At 46.9% G+C, this 19,174-nt stretch overlaps 1 protein-coding gene across 1 annotated transcript in view; it reads right to left on the minus strand.

Annotated features, from left to right (window-relative positions):
* The window catches only part of PITPNC1 (phosphatidylinositol transfer protein cytoplasmic 1), a 262,838-nt gene extending 252,759 nt beyond the window's left edge, over positions 1 to 10,079 (minus strand). Inside the window, exon 1 of the mRNA XM_015098883.4 lies at positions 9,143 to 10,079. Within this exon, the coding sequence (XP_014954369.1) occupies positions 9,143 to 9,190 (48 nt within the window). The 5' untranslated portion in view covers positions 9,191 to 10,079. The remainder of the gene's footprint in view (positions 1 to 9,142) is intronic.
* Between the last annotated feature and the right edge of the window lie 9,095 nt (positions 10,080 to 19,174).

Raw genomic sequence — 19,174 nt, forward strand, 5'->3', positions numbered from 1 at the left:
TAGGAGTTCAGTAAGTGTTTGTGATAGCAACACTTTTATGCTGCCCCAGTGCCAACCTGAACCTTCCAGATTTCTAAGTTTCCCAGGTATGAAAAATAGCTACTTTCCTCCAACAGAAACTGTTTTTTAAAACTTTTTATTTCATATTGGAGTATGACTGATGAAGGGTTCCCTGGTGGCTCAGCGGTATAGAATCTGCCTGCAAAGAGGAGCCGCAGGAGATGCAGGTTTGATCCCTGGGTCAGGAAGATCCTGTGGAGAAAGGTGTGGCAATCCACTCCAGTAATTCTGCCCCGAGAATCCCATGGACAGAGGAGCCTAGTGCGCTACAGTCCATAGGTCGTAGAATCAGACATAACTGAAGACATAGCATGCACGCATGGCTGATTAAGAATGCTGTTTCAGGGGGACAGCAAAAGAATTCAGCCGTACATACGCATGTATCCATTCTCTCCCAAACTCCCATCCCATCCAGGCTGCCAAGTAACACTGAGTAGAGTTCCCTGTGTGTACAGTAGGTCCTTCTTGGTTATCCATTTAAAAAATAACAGTGTGTACCTGTCCATCCCAAACTCCCTAACTATCCCTTATGCCAATCCCTCCCCCGACTCCAGCAAGCATAAATTCATTCTCTAAGTCTGTGAATCTGCCAATAGAAACTTTTAATTCAGCTCATTTCCCTATGGTAGGCAGAATGGTCCCTAAGGTTCCTACTCCTTGGCATATACACCCTGTATATGCATAATTCCTTCCCCACTGAATGGGGGTGGATCTGACCTTATCGGGCCAGTCTTTTTTAAAAAGAGTAGATGTCAGAGACAAGAAGTCAGAGATTTAAAGTTGCAGTAAATACTGTCCTGTTGGCCTTGAAGGGGCAGACGGCCACATTGTGGAGGGGGTCCCATGGCAGGAAATAGCAGGTGGCCTTTAAGAGCTGGCTCCTAGCTGATGGGCAGCAAGAAAGCGAGGACTTAGTCCTCCAGTCACAAGGAACTGAATTCTGCCAACTACCACGTGAACTTGGAAGAGGACTCCAGGTTCCAGGAGAAAATGCAGCTTGATATCAACCCTGTGAGACCCTCAGCAGAGAATCCAGTCACACGGTTTTCTGATCCTCAAAGACTGTGAGATAAGAAGGGGGTATTGTTGGAAGCCACAAAGTTTGTGAAAATTTGTTGCACGGCAATAGATACTGAGTATACACTCCTCCAAGAATTAGGAGGAAGGCAGACAGATTACATTAACTCTCAGGAATGACCAGCCTCAAATTTCTAAGAGGCATTGCTGTGGAATTTTAAAATGAGGAGGCTTCTTAATAAAAAGGAATCTCTAGTTTGCAACATTTCAAGAGGTATAAAGCTGAAGTGGGAAAAAAAAAAAGTGTGAAGGTAAACATCGAGGGTCAGATTTCCTAAAAGGTTCCTATTCTTCTCAGCTTCTTTCATCTATGCATGCAGCAAGCATTTGCTGTGTGCCAGATCCAAGGTTTAAGCACCAGCGTTGCCCTATCCAATATGGAGCCACCAGCTATATATGGCCTTTGAGCACTATAAAGTGGTTAGTGGGAACTGAAATGTGCTGCAAATGGAAAACATACACCAGATTTCAAAGACTTTACATGGAAGAAAAATTAGTTAAGGGATTTCCCTGGTGGTCCAGTGGCTAAGACTCTACACTCCCAAAGCAAGGGGCCTGAGTTCAATCCCTGGTCAGGGAACTAGATCCCACATGCTCCAACTAAAGACTCCGCATGCCGCAACAAAGATCGAAGATCCTGAGTGTTGCCACTAAGAGCCAGCACAGCCAAATAAATAAATAAAATAATTAAATATTTTTAAAATTTTAAAGGAAAATAAGTTAAAAGATCTTGTCAGTATTTTCTTCTGTGGATCACATGTTGAAAAGACAGTGATGGAGATGGATGACAAAGAAGTAAAGAAATCAGTACAGATTAAGATAAATGTAAAAGCAAAAAAGATAAATACTACAGAGGAAATATGTGTGAAGATAGCGCATGAAAGGGGGAAACTATTTTATATGGAGTGGACAGGAAAGACATCTCTAAGGAGGTAACATGCCCACTTGTAAACCTGCAAGACCACCATAACCTCTCAAGTGTTAACACATGACAGCGACAGGCTCTGAGGAGTTTGAGAGGACTAACAAAGGGAGCTGGTCAGCTGCAGGGTCATCACATTGCACTATACCCATTAGGTTCCGTGGAAAGTGCGCCCCCTGGAGGTGTGCGCCCCTGAGCTCCCATTTGTATAAATTGTTAATACGTTTTTGTCAGGCTTCCCTGGTGGCTCAAGATGGTAAAGAATCCGCTCGCAATGCAAGAGACCTGGGTTGGGAAGATCCCCTGGAGGAGGGAACAGCTACCCACTCCAGTATTCTGGCCTGGAGAATTCCATGGACAGAGGAGCCTGGCAGGCTACAGTCCATGGGGTTGCAAACAGTCAGACACGACTGAGCGACTTTCTTTTCAAGGTTTTCTAAGTTGGAGGGTATGTGTGTGCTCAGCCGCTGAGTTGTGTCTGACTCTTTGTGAACCCATGGACGGTAGCCCTCCAGGCTCCTCTGTCCATGGGATTATCCAGGCAAGAATACTGGACTGGGTTGCCATTTCCTCCTCCAGGGCATCTTCCCTACCCTGGGATCGAACTCAGATCTCCTGGGGTTCCTGCATTAGCAGGTGGATTCTTTACCACCGAACCACCTGGGAAGCCTAAGTTGGAGGGTAGACAGTATGAAAAATCAAGCTTCCAAGATAATTTTTTCAAACTTTAAGTTTTCCAGATACAAAACCGTCTTCCAGTTTTAATAGCTACAGCACACTTGGACTCCATCTGCCCTGTAGCCTACAAAAAATCTCCACTTAGGAATACAACATAATTTCTGATTTCAAGCACGAGACACAAAGGGCAGACAGTCGGCCATCTGCAATCTGAAATTCATTTTTTTTCATCTCCCAGTGAGCTGAATTTGCTAAAGATCTGAAAAACCTTCGTGACTTCCTGCTACGAATCAGCTGTTTTCTGTATCTGTCTTTTTCTCTCAACAGAGGCAGAAGTGTTAGATAGTTTTCAAAAAAATGTTCTGAGTTACTTGACTACACAGACCTCCAGGCAACAGAAAGCAGGGCAGAGCCCAGAGAGGTTGGCCAGGGCACCTGTGTCCTCACTCAGGCACCTAAAGCAATGAAGCTCGACGTACTTTTCCAGTAACTGCCGCCCCTGAAAAACACATTTACTGCCTGTCACTGTGCACACACTTTTACATTTTTTAAAAAAACCATCTTTGTGAGCCCTCCACCCAACACACACACACACACACACACGTGTACACAAACACTTCCCTGATTGACACTCTGGAGCAAGATAGTGTTGAAAATAGACTTAAAAAAAAAAACTACTTATAAAAAATAGTATTTTCCATTCACCTGAAATGAGAGGCTTCTGAAATGAAGATGCCTCCCTTTCTCTTAGTACCAGTTATACTCAATCAGACACAGGGTTCTGAAGTCGATTTTTAAGAGCCTTCGGAACTCGTCCCATGCCTTTGTTAATTACTACCCACTTTTAGATAGAGTTTTGTTAACAATAGCATGCTATCTTTTTTTCTTTCAAGGCCCAGAATCTGTTTCATAGGAGGCATTCACACTCAAATCACAGGGAAAATGCAGTGCTCTTTCTCCAGAAAATCACTTTCACTGACCAACCAGGAAGAGAGCATCTGCTCCGGTCGCCTGTTCCATTAGTGGTGAAAGGTTTGCACTGATCCATTAACCACTCCCCCCCACTTCCTGGGTGACCCTCACGACCAAGAAGGGAGCTTCAGGAGACAGCTGGGCCGCCATGGTAGCTCAGACGGTAAAGAATCTGCCTGCTAATGCAGGAGATGGGTTCGATCCCAGGATACGGGAGATCCCCTGGAGAAGGAAATGGCTAGCCACTCCAGTATTCTTGTCTGCAGAATCCCATGGACAGAGGAGGAGCCTGATGGGTTACAGTCCATGGGGTCACAAAGAGTCAGACACAACTGAGGGACTAAGTATGCACCCACGGGAAGCCACCAGCAACACAATTCCCGAACTGTGAATCAGGCAAGAGAAGCTACCAAGACTGCGCAAAAATTGACCCTGGCCTGGGTCCCTCCCAATGAAGCTAACAGGGGAAAAAAAAAAAAAAGAGTCAAAATAGTGCTCATTCTTAAAAAATTTTTTTTCCCAAAATTATGTTTATGAGGAACCTTGGAGAAGGTCTATGAGATTAATCCAGGGGGTCTTTCTCCTTTACACTTCAGGGTACCACCTTGTACAGAAGACAAAGTGTTGATGAAAATATCGTACTTAAAACCTCTTTTCTTAAAGAATTTCTGCCCCAATAGGTTTGCAGATGCATTTCACGAAAATCCTTTAAAACGGAGCGGAAGGAGCACTGATGGTCATTCTGGCATCTTCATTTATGTCATTCCAGAGACAGCACCACCCGGATCCCAAATCTGTTCTCAGAAATGTACGCAAGAAGATTCTCCAGGGACTTGGGGGAGCCTGGATAAAGTGCACTGGCTCCCTGCCAGGACAAAGAACACAATGATATTCTGTTAAAAAGCTGAGTGCTTTTTTTCCCCTCTCTCTCTTTCTTCTTTCTTGGAGGGGTTGTTGTTGTTGAGTCTCACTAAGTCGTGTCCGACTCTTTGCAACCCCATGGACTGCAACACGCCAGGCTTCCCTGTCCTCCACTATCTCCCAGAGTTTGCTCAAACTCATGGAGGGGGAGTTTTTCATTGTGCATCAAATCCCTGAAGACCACAAATAAATCCCAGATATTAACGCTGATGCAGTCAGAACAGGAAGTGTTAACACCAAAATGAGCAATGAACTTGAAAAGATTCCCGCCTTAGATCATACTGGGACGTGCTTAGCTCTTGGAAGATGCTTATCTTACTGATAAGGACCTGTCAGAGAGGAGTGATCAGACCGTGTTCCACCGAGTCCTGAAGACGCAGTTGGGGATTCATGTCAGATGCTGGGATCAGTGGCAGCATCCAGGAGTGGCTTGGGAGGGAAGGCCTTGAACTCCACCATAATCTCCATCAAGTCACACATTCAAATAAAAATACAATCTAAGGAAAATCAGTGGGCTTATTATACAAAAGCAGCTTCAAAGAGAGCCGCTGGACCCTTTTCCAGGCAGCTGACAAACTCCTAAAATTCCCCTAATGAGACAATGTCTGAGTCTCCAACCCACCTTTCCCACTACAGACTAATTCACGCATCCAGTTTAGGATATTTCCTTCCAACAAGGAATCCCAGAGGGGGAAGTGAGAGAATCCCTGGCTTGTAACAAAAAGAGCTTTGCTCCGAGTTCTGGCCTGGACCTTGACCTTGGCTATGAGACGGGCAACTGACTGTACCTTCTAAAGCGCTAGTCTTCTTTTCCACAAAATGAAATGGGTCAACTCTAGACCATCTGTAATAGCCCTTCCAAGTCTAAAATTCTACAATTTCTATCACCAAATGTTTCAAATAAACACAAAGACAACTGTCTCTTTACAGGCAACTATTGGCCCCTAGGGACCTCTGCTGTTTAGAACTTTCCAACAGGCTTATATTTAGTTCAGAGACAACAACACTGAACATAAATGAGGAGAATATTCCAATGAAGTGGGTTTTTTTTAAGTTAAAATGAATCTATGGGATGTTACGTCTTATAGTTCTTTACTCTGAATATGAATGTCTAAAACACAAAACACCAACACTCTGAGCTAGATGGTAATTCAGCTTTATTTGCTTGATCTCTTAGAGCTATTCTTGTTTCCTGGAACTAGGGAACATTTTATGAGTCAAAATAAGGTGAGTGAAACATTAGAAACCAGTATTCTCTATACTCGTTCAGAAGGCCTTTGGTTTTTCATTTAGTTGACACTGCTAATTTTCAAGAAATTTTTGTTTTCTTTTTGCTGGATTAAATATGAGTAACAGACAAAAAGCTGAGTAAGGAGAAACAAATACTAATGGTTTTTGTTTTTTTTTAAACCATGGTCTGGTTTTAGTTTGGCTAGTAACTAGCTGTTCGGCCTGGCACACATTACTTAGCCTTTCTGAACCATGGTTCACTCATCTGTAAAATGTGGGCAACACACCAGTCCACCTTCTGCTCCCTTCTACCAGGAGTTAAATGAGATAAGGCCAGGGAAAAAGAACAGACATACAGTGTTGGTTCTTTTGATGACTTTCCAAAACACGGTCGTTTGCCTAATTTTTTAAAGTATGGACATTGCTACTAATTAATGTGGTGGTTAGAACAGAGATAAGTCCTAAAACATACGCTGAATTGGCCCAAAGCAAATCAAGAGTTGTAGCAAGGAGACTTCCCTGGCAGTCCAATGGTTAAGATTCTTCCCATCTGATGCAAAGGGCACAGGTTCAATTCCTGGTTAGGGAACAAAGGTCCCATGGCATGTGAGATGAGGCCAAAATTGTTTTATTAAAAAAAGAAAAGAGTTGTAGCAAAAGTGAGGCTTCCAAAAGTCTATTAAGCTAGTGGCAATTTTCTTCTTCTTTTTTTTTAATATATTTACTCATTTATTTTTGGCTGCACTAGGTCCTCATTGCTGCAGGTGGGCTTTCTCTAATTGCGGAGAGTGGGGGGCTACTCTTTGCTGAGGTGTGTGAGCTTCTCTTTGCGATGGCGTCTCTTGTTGCAAAACACTGGCTCTAGGCGAGCCAGCTTCAGTAGTTGAGGCTTGTGGGCTCTGGAGCGCTGACTCAGTAGTTGTGGCTCGTGGGCTTAGATGCATGTGGGATCTTCCCGGACTAGGGATTGAACCTGTATCCCCTGCATTGGCAGGTGGATACTTCACCACTGGACCACCAGAAAAACCCCAACAATTGTCTTCTTTGAAGACACATCAGTTGCTTCCCCAGTTTTCAGTGTTAAGGTTAGGAAGACATAGTGCTAAGGTGGATGGTGGAGATTGTGGGGTTCACTACTGGTCAGACCTTAGGAGTCTAAGCTCTGGTAAGCTGGGCCTCCTGTCCTCACGCATCATGATTTGATTAATCTGAATCCTTCCACTTGGAAACCTCTCTCAACCTAAACCGCCCTTCTGTTTCTCTAACAAAGAAGAAAACTACTTTGGAATATGACCTTTCAGATACTGAATCACGCTTTGGTCCAAATGGATGATACATTAAGTAAGCTATAATTATACATTATGTTATAGGCCTGGCCTCATTTCATTTGCCCACTAAGGAAAGCAGGGCCTCCACCTATACCACTCAAGATTACTTCACACCAAAACTAGTTATTTCAGTACCAAAAAAAAAAAAGTGTACAAAGAGCGGTGGTGCCTGAGGATTCAAGGCAAAGTCTGAAAAGGGAACCAACCAGAATAAAGAGACGTCGCAGATGGTATAGATGATTCTAGAGTTGGCTACTTTCTTGACTATCACCTGCCTTGCTGGGCATTTCATGCCATACCAGCATTGCCCGGAGATCCCAAACTCCTCTCAATAAAAAAAAGTCATTAGGAGGAGATGGAGGGGAAGCAGACATACCTCCAAGCTGAACTACTCCAGCTTAGCGACTCAGGGGTTGGGAAGATCTCAACAATTCCTAAAATTGCTTTGGTTAACCAGTTTCATTCATTCCCCGCCCCACTGTCCACAGAGCTGGGTGCTGCTTCTCCACAGGATGTACACGGTCTGCCTACCTACATGGCATCCATCCTTCAAGGACCTTGCTCAAATGCTGTCTCCTCCAAAGTCACAGAACCGCGCTGCTCGGGTGTTCACTGGATGGGGGGGCTGATCTCTTTTTGGCAGTCAGCCTCCCTCGGATACATTTTGCAAACGCGGAGCTACTTTGATCTTGCCTTGGAGTGTACTGTGGGTCTTAACACTTGCTCCAGATGACACATGCAGACAAGTCCCTTGGGAGCACACCACGTTCTTAGTTAAAAATCTTTTTCTCTCCCAAAGCACCTTGCCCCTTCCCCAAAGCAGTGAGAGATTAAGGGCACTGTATTTAAACATAAATACGGTTTGGGTCGTCGGTATCACGCGTGTTGTCACACCAAACCACATTAGTTAAGTTTCAAATTGCCCTGATTGGCTTCAAGCTCCCTCGCAGTCCCCGGACAGGCGCTAAGCAATTGTGAAATCACCAAAAAGGTAGGGAGGCAGAGGGGGAATAAAGGGAAGCCGGGCCTGAATAATCCTCACTGAGTCATCGCTTCCTGAATGATAGAGCTTGCCGCTTGGCGGGGACGAGGTGTGCGGATCCGGGGAAAGCAACCTGAGCGGCCGGTGGAGGACGAGTCCAGGAAGAGTCCCCCGCCCCTAGCCCTACAGCTGGGGGACCCGAGAGCCGGGGGGCCCGGCCGGCACCCGCGTGCTACAGCGCCCCTCTGTGGCCGCGCCGCAGTCCCCGCCGCTCCCCGCTCGCCCGCAGACTGCTCTCCCCGCGGCCCGAGAAACAAGACACGCACAAAGTTTCCCAGCCAGGCGGTTAGAGAAAGGTCGAGGCGAGGCCAGGGTCCCGAGCCTCGAAGCACGGGCGTGGCTGGAGCGGCGCCCAGGCTGGCGGCGATGGCAAGGGGTCTGAGTCCAAATGGACCCCCCCTCCCCTAGGATTCCGAGGTGCCCCCAAGCGGGACCCGGGCCCTCCAAATCCCAAGGGCGAAGGACTGCTCCCTTACCCCAACCTTCTAGTGGTGGGCGGGAGGGGAACCCGGGTCCACGACAGGAACGGGATGCACACCCCCCAGGGTTGCGCTACCAGGGTGTGCTTGGAGCTCTTGGGTTTGCTTTTTTTTATTTTCTTAATTGGAGGGAGGGGACGACCAACTCCCTTTGGCGCATTCTGATCCTCAGCTATCCGAATTCTGGATGCCCCCAAAGAACCCACCTGCAGTCCACCGCCCCACCCAACGTTACTCTCCTTGCTGGGGTGACAAGTGGAAGCAGCAACTCCCCTCCTCCTCCCCCTCCAGCCTCCGGATTTGGGAGGCAATGTTCCACCAGGGTTTTCCCCGCCGTCCGCAGTGGACCCGCTGGCGGGAAGCGGCGGCGGGAAGCGGCGCCCCGGAGCCGGGGACCGGGAGCGGGCGAGGCCAGGCCCGGCGCGGCGCTTACCTCGTCCACGGTGAGCGGCATGCAGATCCGGTACTCCTTCAGCAGCATGATCCTGCCGGCCACGGACCTCCGAGGCAGGAAGCGGGCGGGGCAGGGGTGGGGGCACCCCCAGATCAACAAGGCTGCCGCCCAGGCGCAGAGCTGAGCGCCGGGAGCCCCGTGCTTGGAGCCGGTCGGCGAGGCAGCCCCCCGGGCGGTGCGCTCAGTTCCTGGCTTCCTCCTCTCCGCCCGAGAGCATGTCAAGGTTTGGGTCCGGGTGTTCGCGGCTCCCCCGCCTCCTTCCTAGCCGAGGTCGACCCGCCTGGAACGCGGTGTTGCAAAGTCAGAGAGGGAGGGAGACCCACTGGAAACCAATCTGATCGGCAGCCCCGGGCAGCAGGAGCGGAAGCCAGATCAGGACATGCCCGTCGGCGGGCGACGGAGGGAAAAAAAAAAAGAAAAAACAACAACAAACCACGAGGTCCCCCAAAATTACACGGAATACACAAAAGTCACCCTCTCGATCCGCCTCTGAAACCAGATCTTAACCTGGCGACTTCCCCCCGCCCCCTTTTCCGGCCGGTCTTCCCAAGGCGAATGTCACCGAGCACACGTTGCAGCCAGAGCCAGAGATGCTGACTTTTCAGACAAAGGCTCGAACGGCTGTGCTCCCCGGCGGTAAACAAGATTTCCTTCTCTTTTTAAGGCCGGTCGCCGAGGCGCTCCAGGGTCTCGCTGGGTGAGAAAAGGGAAGCCTCCGCCGCCGCGGCCGCTCGGCTTCTGCGGGGCTGGGGCTCCGGGTTCCTCCGACCTCGGCTCGCGCCTGCGAGGGGCGGGCGGGCGGGCGGGAGGAAGCTGGCGCCTTCCGCGCGCGTCCCCTCCCCCGAGTCCGGATCCCCGAGCGCCGTGCGTGCCCGCGAGTTTGCAGCCACCTCGCCGGGGCCGGAGAGTCGGCGCCGAGCTGCGGTGTGCCTTGGGCTGGGGAGGTGGGTGCGGGAGGAGCGAGCGCAGCTGACATCAGCAGCCGTCGCGGCGGGGAGGGTAGCCCCATCCGGCCAATGGGGAAATGGCAAAGAATGTGGAGGATTTAAACAAAACAGCATGTCTCTCCCGGGCTGCTGCCAGACGGCGGGGCTGCCCCGGAGAGCCGAGGCCGGCCGGCGCTGGGAAGGATCGGAAAAGAGGGGGCTCCTGTCGGCTCCTTGAAACCCTTTGAGTCTTGTTCTCAGATGTACCCCGGGTGCCACGGTGCTCTGTCCAGCCACTCTGGGTAGCTTCTGGGTCCAAGGTACAGGAGTGTGTCCCTTGACCTTTAGAAACGGTTTTTGTGTGTGGGGGGGGAAGGGGGGTGTTTGTTTGTTTGTTTAACAAATGCCCACCCGAGTGCGTTTTCACTTTGGTCCAGTAAACAAGTCCAGCGCTGGAGAGGCAACGGGATTTGGGAGCAAAAGAGCAAACCTGTGCCTGGTTTCCTAACTGGTTTCAGAGCAGGAATGCAGAAACAGCAAAGTGCAACACGGTAAATTAAAATGAAATCCACAAGGAAAGACACACAACCAGGGGAAACGTGAACGGGGACATAGCCTTTTACCTCTCCTGGCCCTGCTCTGCAGTCTGACTGCAGGCTTCGCAGAGCAGCAAGAATAGGTTTTCCTGTCAGCACTCCCAAGTTCAAAAAGTCACAATGAAATGTCAATGAAAATGCCTGGAGTGTTGGTATTTCATCCATATTAAACAGATCCCTCATTTTAACCACAAGAGGCACATTCTTCAGTTTCTCTGGAAGCTGCATGTAACTGCTGAAGTCTGTTTTTCATTTGTCTGGTATTTTTAAGCTTGTTTTTCTGAAAAGTGCTGGATGAAAAATGCATCAGTTGCCTCTTTGCAGAATAACCTGCAAGCATCATCTTTTCTTGGAAAAGAAAAAAATACTTGTGCTCTAAGATCCTACAGGATCTACAGATCCTCCTCACAGGGCTTTGGATGGCAATGCAGATGGCCTCCATATTACAGTATTTAAAATTATGAGCAGTAAGTAATTAATTGCTATGGCGGGCTGTGGCTAAAATCATCCAGATGGCTGAAGAGAATTTCTGTGTGAACATGATAACAAAAGCTGATAGAAAAATGACATCCTCTATACAGCTTATATTCTAGGGAAAAACTATTTTCTAGATAAATGCTTCCCAGTATTGGCTCAGAAAGATTCACAGCAACTAATTAAAGCTAAACCAAATTCCTCGAGGTGGAAAAATCTAAATCTGATGCTGTACTGCTGAATAATAACACATGAAAGCCTGCGATACACAGAGGAAGCTCAAGCTGTTATTCTTTTTCCTGCTTCTTACTAAAACAAGTGTAGTGGCTTCACTTATGGCAGCTAAAACTCTTCCCGGAGGCAGCTAGGGGATGTAGTGGCTAGCCACATACACATACGCACACAGGACATCAGCATACTTGGACATATTCCTGGCTTCCCAGCCGTTCCTGAACCAATTCTATAACTAAGTATTTCACTGATGAATATTATGGTTGAAGAATTACTTCTCTGCCTCCGTTGTTCAGTCGCTCAGCGGTGTCTGACTCTCTGGTGTCGATGGACTGCAGCACACCAGGCTTCCCTGTCCTTCACCATCTCCCAGAGCTTGCTCAAACTCATGTCCATTGAGTCGGTGATGCCATCCAACCATCTCATCCTCTGTCCCCCCCTTCTCCTCCTGCCCTCAGTCTTTCCCAGCATCAGGGTCTTTTCCAGTGAGTCGGCTCTTTGTATCAGGTGGCCAAAGTATTGGAGCTTCAGCTTCAGTCCTTCCAATGAATATTCAGGGTTGATCTCCTTTAGGATTGACTGGTTGGATCTCCTTGTTGTCCAAGGGACTCTCAAGAGTCTTCTCCAGCACCTGGCAAACTGTAAATAACCCCAGATATGCTTCTGCCCTTTCCTTCTCTGTTAAGCTGCCTTCTCCCCTGAACTCTTCCTTTTCACTCAGTTCGCATGCCTGGTCACATTACCCTTGTTCAAGCACAGCTGTAATCCTACCACCATCAAAACCTTAGTGACTCTCTGTGGTCTAACTGAGCAAGCTGAAATTCCTTGGCGGGAGGATCAAGGCTCTGAATCTATCATTCCTATGGAGCCTCACCATCATTTTCCAGCCCTACTCCAGCCAAATGAAAAACATCTCTTGTCTGGAGAAGGGCTCCACTTACCTGGATCCGTCTGCTCCTGCCACTGCCTTCACAGAGCCTCTCCTACCCGCTCCCTCAGGACCCCAGCAGGCAGCAGCGCACTGACAATGTGTGTTTTTGGAAAGTGACTCTGATGGCAGTGTGTTGGATGGCTTAGAACAGGATACTAGACAGAGGCCAGAGGTTATTGCATTACTGTAATTCTAAAGCAGACAAATGGAGAGAGCCTGAATTAGCGGATGAAGAAGAAAAGATGATGGATTTAAGATTCAGGCAGTACTTGGGAACCGAAGGGATTTTGCTCCAACGGCGCTTGGGGGAGGGGAGGGCAAAGGGAGCGCGCATTCATTCATAACTCACTCACATAAAAGGAGGAGGGCGCCATCTACTGGTCAGACACCTTGCTTTAAAATGTTTCAAGTCACCATCAGCAACATTCTGGCGAAAATTGTGTTTGAACCAATGGAGTCTGCAAGGTTCATTTCCAAAGAACCTTGAAGGTGTTGCTACCATCGCTAAAGATGGTAGCGATGTTCCACTAACAACGTACACTCTACAGTTTACGGGATCGTCACATATTAAAACGTGTGGATGGGGACTCCCTGGTGGTCCAGTTGTTAGGACTCTGTGCTCCTAATGCAGGGGGCGCAGGTTCGATCCTGGGTAGGAGAACTAGAGCCCACATGCTGCAACTAAGACCCAGTGTAGCCAAATAAAAAATTTATAATTTTTTTTAAAAAGTGTGGATGGGGTGCAAAGGGCAAAAAGAGGAACCGAGAGTAAAGTTACCAGTGGCGAATGATACTACCAAAAGGAGAAAAATATGAGCCTAAGCATGTCTACGACAGCATACAGTCTCAAGGCAGGGGATTTCAGATGCGAGATGGGGGAGATGTGCATCTCAGGCATCTGAGGAGCTAGCTGTTCAATCCACTGTCTTCACCAGAATTCTGTTGACTCACACCTCCCGGACATTGAAACCTCTTATCAGTTCAGTTCAGTTCAGTCCCTCAGTCATGTCTGACTCTTTGTGACCCCATGGACTGCAGCACACCAGGCCTCCCTGTCCATCACCAACTCCTGGAGTTTACTCAAACTCATGTCCATTGAGTCAGTGATGCCATCCAACAATCTCATCCTCTGTGGTCCCCTTCTCCTCTTGCCCTTAATCTTTCCCAGCATCAGGGTCTTTTCAAATGAGTCAGTTCTTCACATCAGGTGGCCAGAGTACTGGAGTTTCAGCTTCAGTATCAGTCCTTACAATGAATATTCAGAACTGATTTCCTTTAGTTTCCTTATCAGTTCATGTGAGAAAAAAAAAAAATCTGTAGGGTTCTGATCCACGTCTGTAAATAGGATCTGAAAGAAGAGTGTATCAACAGACTTTGTGACTCTTCATGTTTTATTCCAAGAATATCCCTGGAACTTCTAATAAAATGCTGTGGTTCTTTCCACCTTTCTACTCACTAGATCTAAGGTCTGCGGCTGCTTTAAGCTCCTGTCTCCTAGACAGCCATTCTAGACTCTTTATAGACAACCCTGGACTATTCACTTTTGTTCTTGTTTGTTTGCCAGGGTGGCCTTTCCATACAAAATATCATATTCTGTAACTGAAGGGCTTCCCTTGTTCTCCAATTCCCTAACACAATGATGAGCTTCCTGAGGAGACAGACCATGTCCTGTTGTGTCTTCCAGAAAGTGTAGCCTGGTGTGAGGGATATTGTGGGTACCCAACAGTAGACTAGCAGATGTATGCATATGAGTTCAGAGTTCTTGACCTTGGCACTACCCACATCTGGTGGCAGATCATTCCTAATGGGGGGCAATCACTGTAGGACTTAGCAGCATCCCTGGTCTTTACACACTGGTTATCAGTGGCAGCCCCACCCATGCACCCACCCACACACATTGTCAAATCTGGAGATGGGTCTGGAGGGAGTAACTCCTCCAGTGGAGAACGACTGTTATTAGTGTAACACTCATTGTGCTTGTGTGCTTGTGATTGTGCTAAGTCACTTCAGTTATGTCCGACTCTTTACAACCCCACCGACGGTAGCCCGCCAGGGTCCTCTGCCCACGGGGTTCTCCAGGCAAGAATACTGGAGTGGGTTGCCATGCCCTCCTCCAGGGGATCTCCCGACCCAGGGATTGAACTCCTATCACTCAGGTCTCCTGCATTGGCAGGCAGGTTCTTTACCACTAACGCCACCTGGGAAGCCCCATAGTATTCATTAATCTTATCTAAATGTGTAGATACTCCAAAGAAGCTTTTAAAGAGATGGACTTTCAATTTGTTTTAAAGCTAAGGAGAGAAGGAACAGAACAAAACTGTTACACCATGGTGCTATAAAGCTGTCCCCTTCTCATCCCCGTGCTCTGATTTCTATTAGCACAGTAGCCCTTGTTAAAGGCCTTGACTTTCACCTTGATCGTTTGATTACGGTGATGTCAGCCAAGTTTTTCCATTGTAAAGTGACTAGTTTTTTTTCTTTCCATACTCTATCCTTTGGAAGGTAGTCATTAAGAACAGTCATGGCACAGTGGTAAAGAATCTGCCTGGGGATGCAAGAGACGCAGGTTCTCTCTGGGTCGGGAAGATCCCCTGGCAACCCACTCCAGTATTCTTGCCTGAAAAATTCCATGGACAAAGGAGCCTGGCAGGCTACAGTCCATGGGGTCGCAAAGAGTCCAACAGGACTGAGCACGCATGCACACATACACACAGAGACACACACACTCAAGGGAGCAGAGCTAAGCCCCACCTCCTCGAGGGAAGGGTATTGTGGCAACCTGCAAGATGCGTCCTTTGCCCCTCATTTGTGTGTTCATTCAAGCATTTATCCATATCTGTGTGGACTCGAGAATATTCCTTCCCTTCTTTGTAATTCAATATGTTATTTTTGTTGTTCAGACTGTTCCAGCTTTGGCCATTGGTAGCTCTTGCAGAATCATTCTTGTGTCCTTTTGACATGCTCTCCTCCCCTTTAAGGGCAATTATTGAAAACCAAAGTTATACTTTGCAATTAATTTTTGTTTTACTAAACATTATTTAATTCCAGCCAGGACTATGTCTATATATTCCTCTATGCATCTGTGTGTATGGGTCTGTGTGTGTGTGTGTGTGTGAGTCTGTGTATGTGTGTGCGTTTTAAACACTCGTATGCTGATCTTGTTAGGTTCTAAGCAAATGTTAAATTCTTTCTTAATAAAACTACACAAAGCAAGTCCCAGAGCAATTTTTATGTGTAGACCCATTTATCAGGCCTCTGTTAAATACGGAAAATGCCTTTGATGTGGAATTGCTTATAGCCGTGCAGTAAATGCTCATAAAATAAAAATTAATTGAGAGTGATGTGCTACAAATTGCTTCACATAGGGAAAAAACCTGGAGGTTCTATGGCCAAACGTATGGCTTTATCTTTTTTTTTTTTAATATTCATTTATTCGGCTGCTTTGGCGGCACACGGGATGTTTTAGCTGTGGCATGTAGGATCTAGTTCCTGGACCAGGGATAGAACCTGGGCACCCTGCATTGGCAGCATGCAGTCTTAGCCACTGACCACCAGAGAAGTCCCTATCTTTTTTTTTTTTAATAAATAAGCTAGTAATAAATTTTATGAAGTTTCCATTTTTTATTGCATTACTTGTTTTTACAGAAGTTGGCAAAACACTGGAATATTTTGAGATGAATTATGAGAGGATCTGTAACCTAAACTCACTGGAGAGAAATTTTAGTGATGAAAGAAGATGCTGTCCTTGATCCTGAGTGTCCTTTAAAGGGAGGTAAATGCAACTGTAACTTATGGGAGCTCTCTAATGCCAAGTATACTTGACCTAGTATCATCAGATGATGTCAACACAGATCCAGAAATAGGATTTCTTAGCTATGTGGTGCCACAGAGACGTCATGGAATTTGACTTTTTGTGGAACATTTTAAATGTCCCCAGAGAGAAGAGGGAATTGTGGTTGCTATTAAGAGTATGTAATCATTTATATCAAAACCTCAGTTTAGAAATTGCTTAGGTGACTATTGGAGAAGGAAATGGCAGCCCACTCCAGGATTCTTGCCTGGAGAATCCCATGGACGGAGGAGCCTGGCAGGCCACAGTCCATGAGGTCGCAGAGTCAGACACGACTGAGGGACTAAGCATAGGTGACTATAGTGAGGCTGAATAATAGCCCCCAAAGATATTAGGTCCTAAGCCCTGGAGCCTGAAAATGTCACCACATTGGAAAAAAGGATCTTAAAAAAAAAAGAAAAGAAAAAAGGATCTTGGCAGGTTTGATTAAGTTAAGGACTTTGAGATGAGCCTATCCTGGATTATCTGGGTGTCGCTAAATATAGTCACAACTATCTATATAAGATACTCATATTCAGGGTATTTCAGATACTTATATACCCTGAATATTCATTGGAAGGACTGATGCTGAAGCTGAAGCTCCAGTACTTTGGCCATCTGATGTGATGAGCTGACTCACTGGAAAAGACCCTGATTCTGGGAAAGATTGAAGGCAGGAGGAGAAGGGGATGACACAGGATGAGATGGTTGGATGGCATCACCGACTCAATGGACATGAGTTTGAACAAACTCCGGGAGATGGTGAAGGACATGGAAGCCTGGGGTGCTGCAGTCTGTGGGGTAACAAAGAGTTGGATACAACTGAGCAACTGAACAACAACATCTATATAAGAGGGGCTTCCCAGGTGGTACTAGTGGTAAGGAATTCGCCTGCCAAAGCAGGAGACAGAAGAGACTCGGGTTTGATCCCTGAATTGGGAAGATCCCCTGGAGGAGGGCATGGCAATCCACTCCAGTACTCTTGCCTGGAGAATCCCATGGACGGAGGAGCTGGGCGGGCCATAGTCTATGGGGTTGAAAAGAGTAGGACACGACTGAAGTGACTTAGCACGCATGCATCTGTATAAAGAAAGGCAGGTGGACATCTGACAAACAGAGGAGAGGAGAAAGCAATATGAGCAGAGGCAGAGATGGGAGAGATGAGACCACAAGCCTACGGATGCCCACAGCCACCAGAAGCTGGACGAGGCACGGAACAGAGTCTCCAGGGAGGGCGTGGCCCTGCCATACCTTGATTTCTGCCCACAATGACACTGAGTTCAGACTCTAGATTGTAAGAGCATTAATTGTTTTTGTTTTAAACCACCAAATTCATGGTTATTTGTTACAGCAGCAAGGGTAAATGAATACGGTGACTTAGGTGTGCCTTTACTCACCTGATATAACAGCGCTTGACAGGAAGTAATTCTAACCCAGGACCAAGAGGTTTACTCAAAAGATAAAACACAGCATATTTTTCTTGATCAAGTGCTTTGCAACAGACTTGAAAACATCAAGTTCTCCCACTGTCTTTCTTTCTTTCTTTTTTGACGTAGGATAGCATATGGGATCTTAGTTCCCTGACCAGATACCGAATCTTCGACCCCTGCAAAGGAAGTGTGGAGGACCACCCTGGACTACTATGGAAGCCCCTCCCATTGTCTTTAAAATAAGCAATTTATAAAAACAAATATTGGGAGAATTCCCTGGCAGTCCAGTGGTTAGGACTGGGTGTTTTCACTGCCAGGGCCAGGGTTCAATCTGTGGTCAAAAAATAAATAAAAACAAATATTTTACACACAGGTCAGGAAGTGTTTTATAAACTAAGCCCCATGACTTTCAATACCATCAGTATGTTATTGCCTCCTAACTTAAATCTCTAGCCCTAATGACTCCCTTTAATTTGACACTTGAATATCCATTTGCCTTCTCATCGTCACTTGGATATCCAACAGCCATCGCAAATGTAACATATCCGAAAGTGACGCCTGTCCTTTTTGCTCTGACTTGCTTGTCCCTAGTCTGCTCCGTCTTGGTAAGTGGCAACTCCATCCTTTCAGAGCTTGATGCAGACATGCTTCACCCTCCCCCCAACAACCAACCGCAAATGCTACCTTGGCTGTGTTTTCAGATTATATCCAGGACCAAGCCACTTCTTACCCCTTCTACTGCCTCCACCCTCATTTTTCTCCCAGATTATTGCTGAAACTTTCTAACTCGTCCCCCAGCTTCTGCCCAACAGAAGACACCTTCTGCTCCACAGGAAACAAGAGTGATTCTTTAATTATATTATACAAATTAACACTTGTCATTCTGTTGCCCCAAACTCCATTGGCTTCCCATCCTACACAAATTAAAAACCAAATCCTGAGACTTCCCCAGCAGTCTGGTGGTTAAGACTCTGCCTTCCAATGCAGGGGGCACGAATTCGATCCCTGGTTGGGGAACTAAGGCCCCACATGCTGCTAGGTGTGGCCCAAAAATGAAAAACAAAATAAACAAAAAAAACCCAAGCCCTTCTAATGGTCACTGCCCTAAATCTCATCTCCTAAAACTCTCACCCTCACTTATTCTGGTTTGCAAACAAGCCAGGCATGATCTGATTGCTCTCAGCTCAGGGTTCCTGCTGTTGCCTCTGGCTGGAATCTCCATGCCTCAGCAACCTGCGAGACTTCCTGACGTACTTCAGGTCTTGGCTCACTGGCCATGCCCTCCTCAACCACCTCCCAAGCACTATCACACCCAGCACGTATTTACGTGTCGATTTTCTGTCTTCCTCCCCGTTAGAGTGTTTGTTCACTTCACAAAGACAGGAACTTTGGGGCAGATAAGTGTACAGTCAATAAGCTGAAAGTGCCAGAAATGCCAGATATGAAAACAGACATACCAATGCAGTAATTAATATATAAGCACATTATTTTCAATAATTAGTATCACAATATGCATTACTGTGATTCTTTCTGAACAAGCGTTTTTTTCCAGTCTGTATTTCTCTCTCCATTTTAAGCACCTTAGTCTTCCATT

Source organism: Ovis aries, chromosome 11 (assembly GCF_016772045.2).
Source record: "Ovis aries strain OAR_USU_Benz2616 breed Rambouillet chromosome 11, ARS-UI_Ramb_v3.0, whole genome shotgun sequence".
Lineage (NCBI taxonomy): Eukaryota > Metazoa > Chordata > Mammalia > Artiodactyla > Bovidae > Ovis > Ovis aries.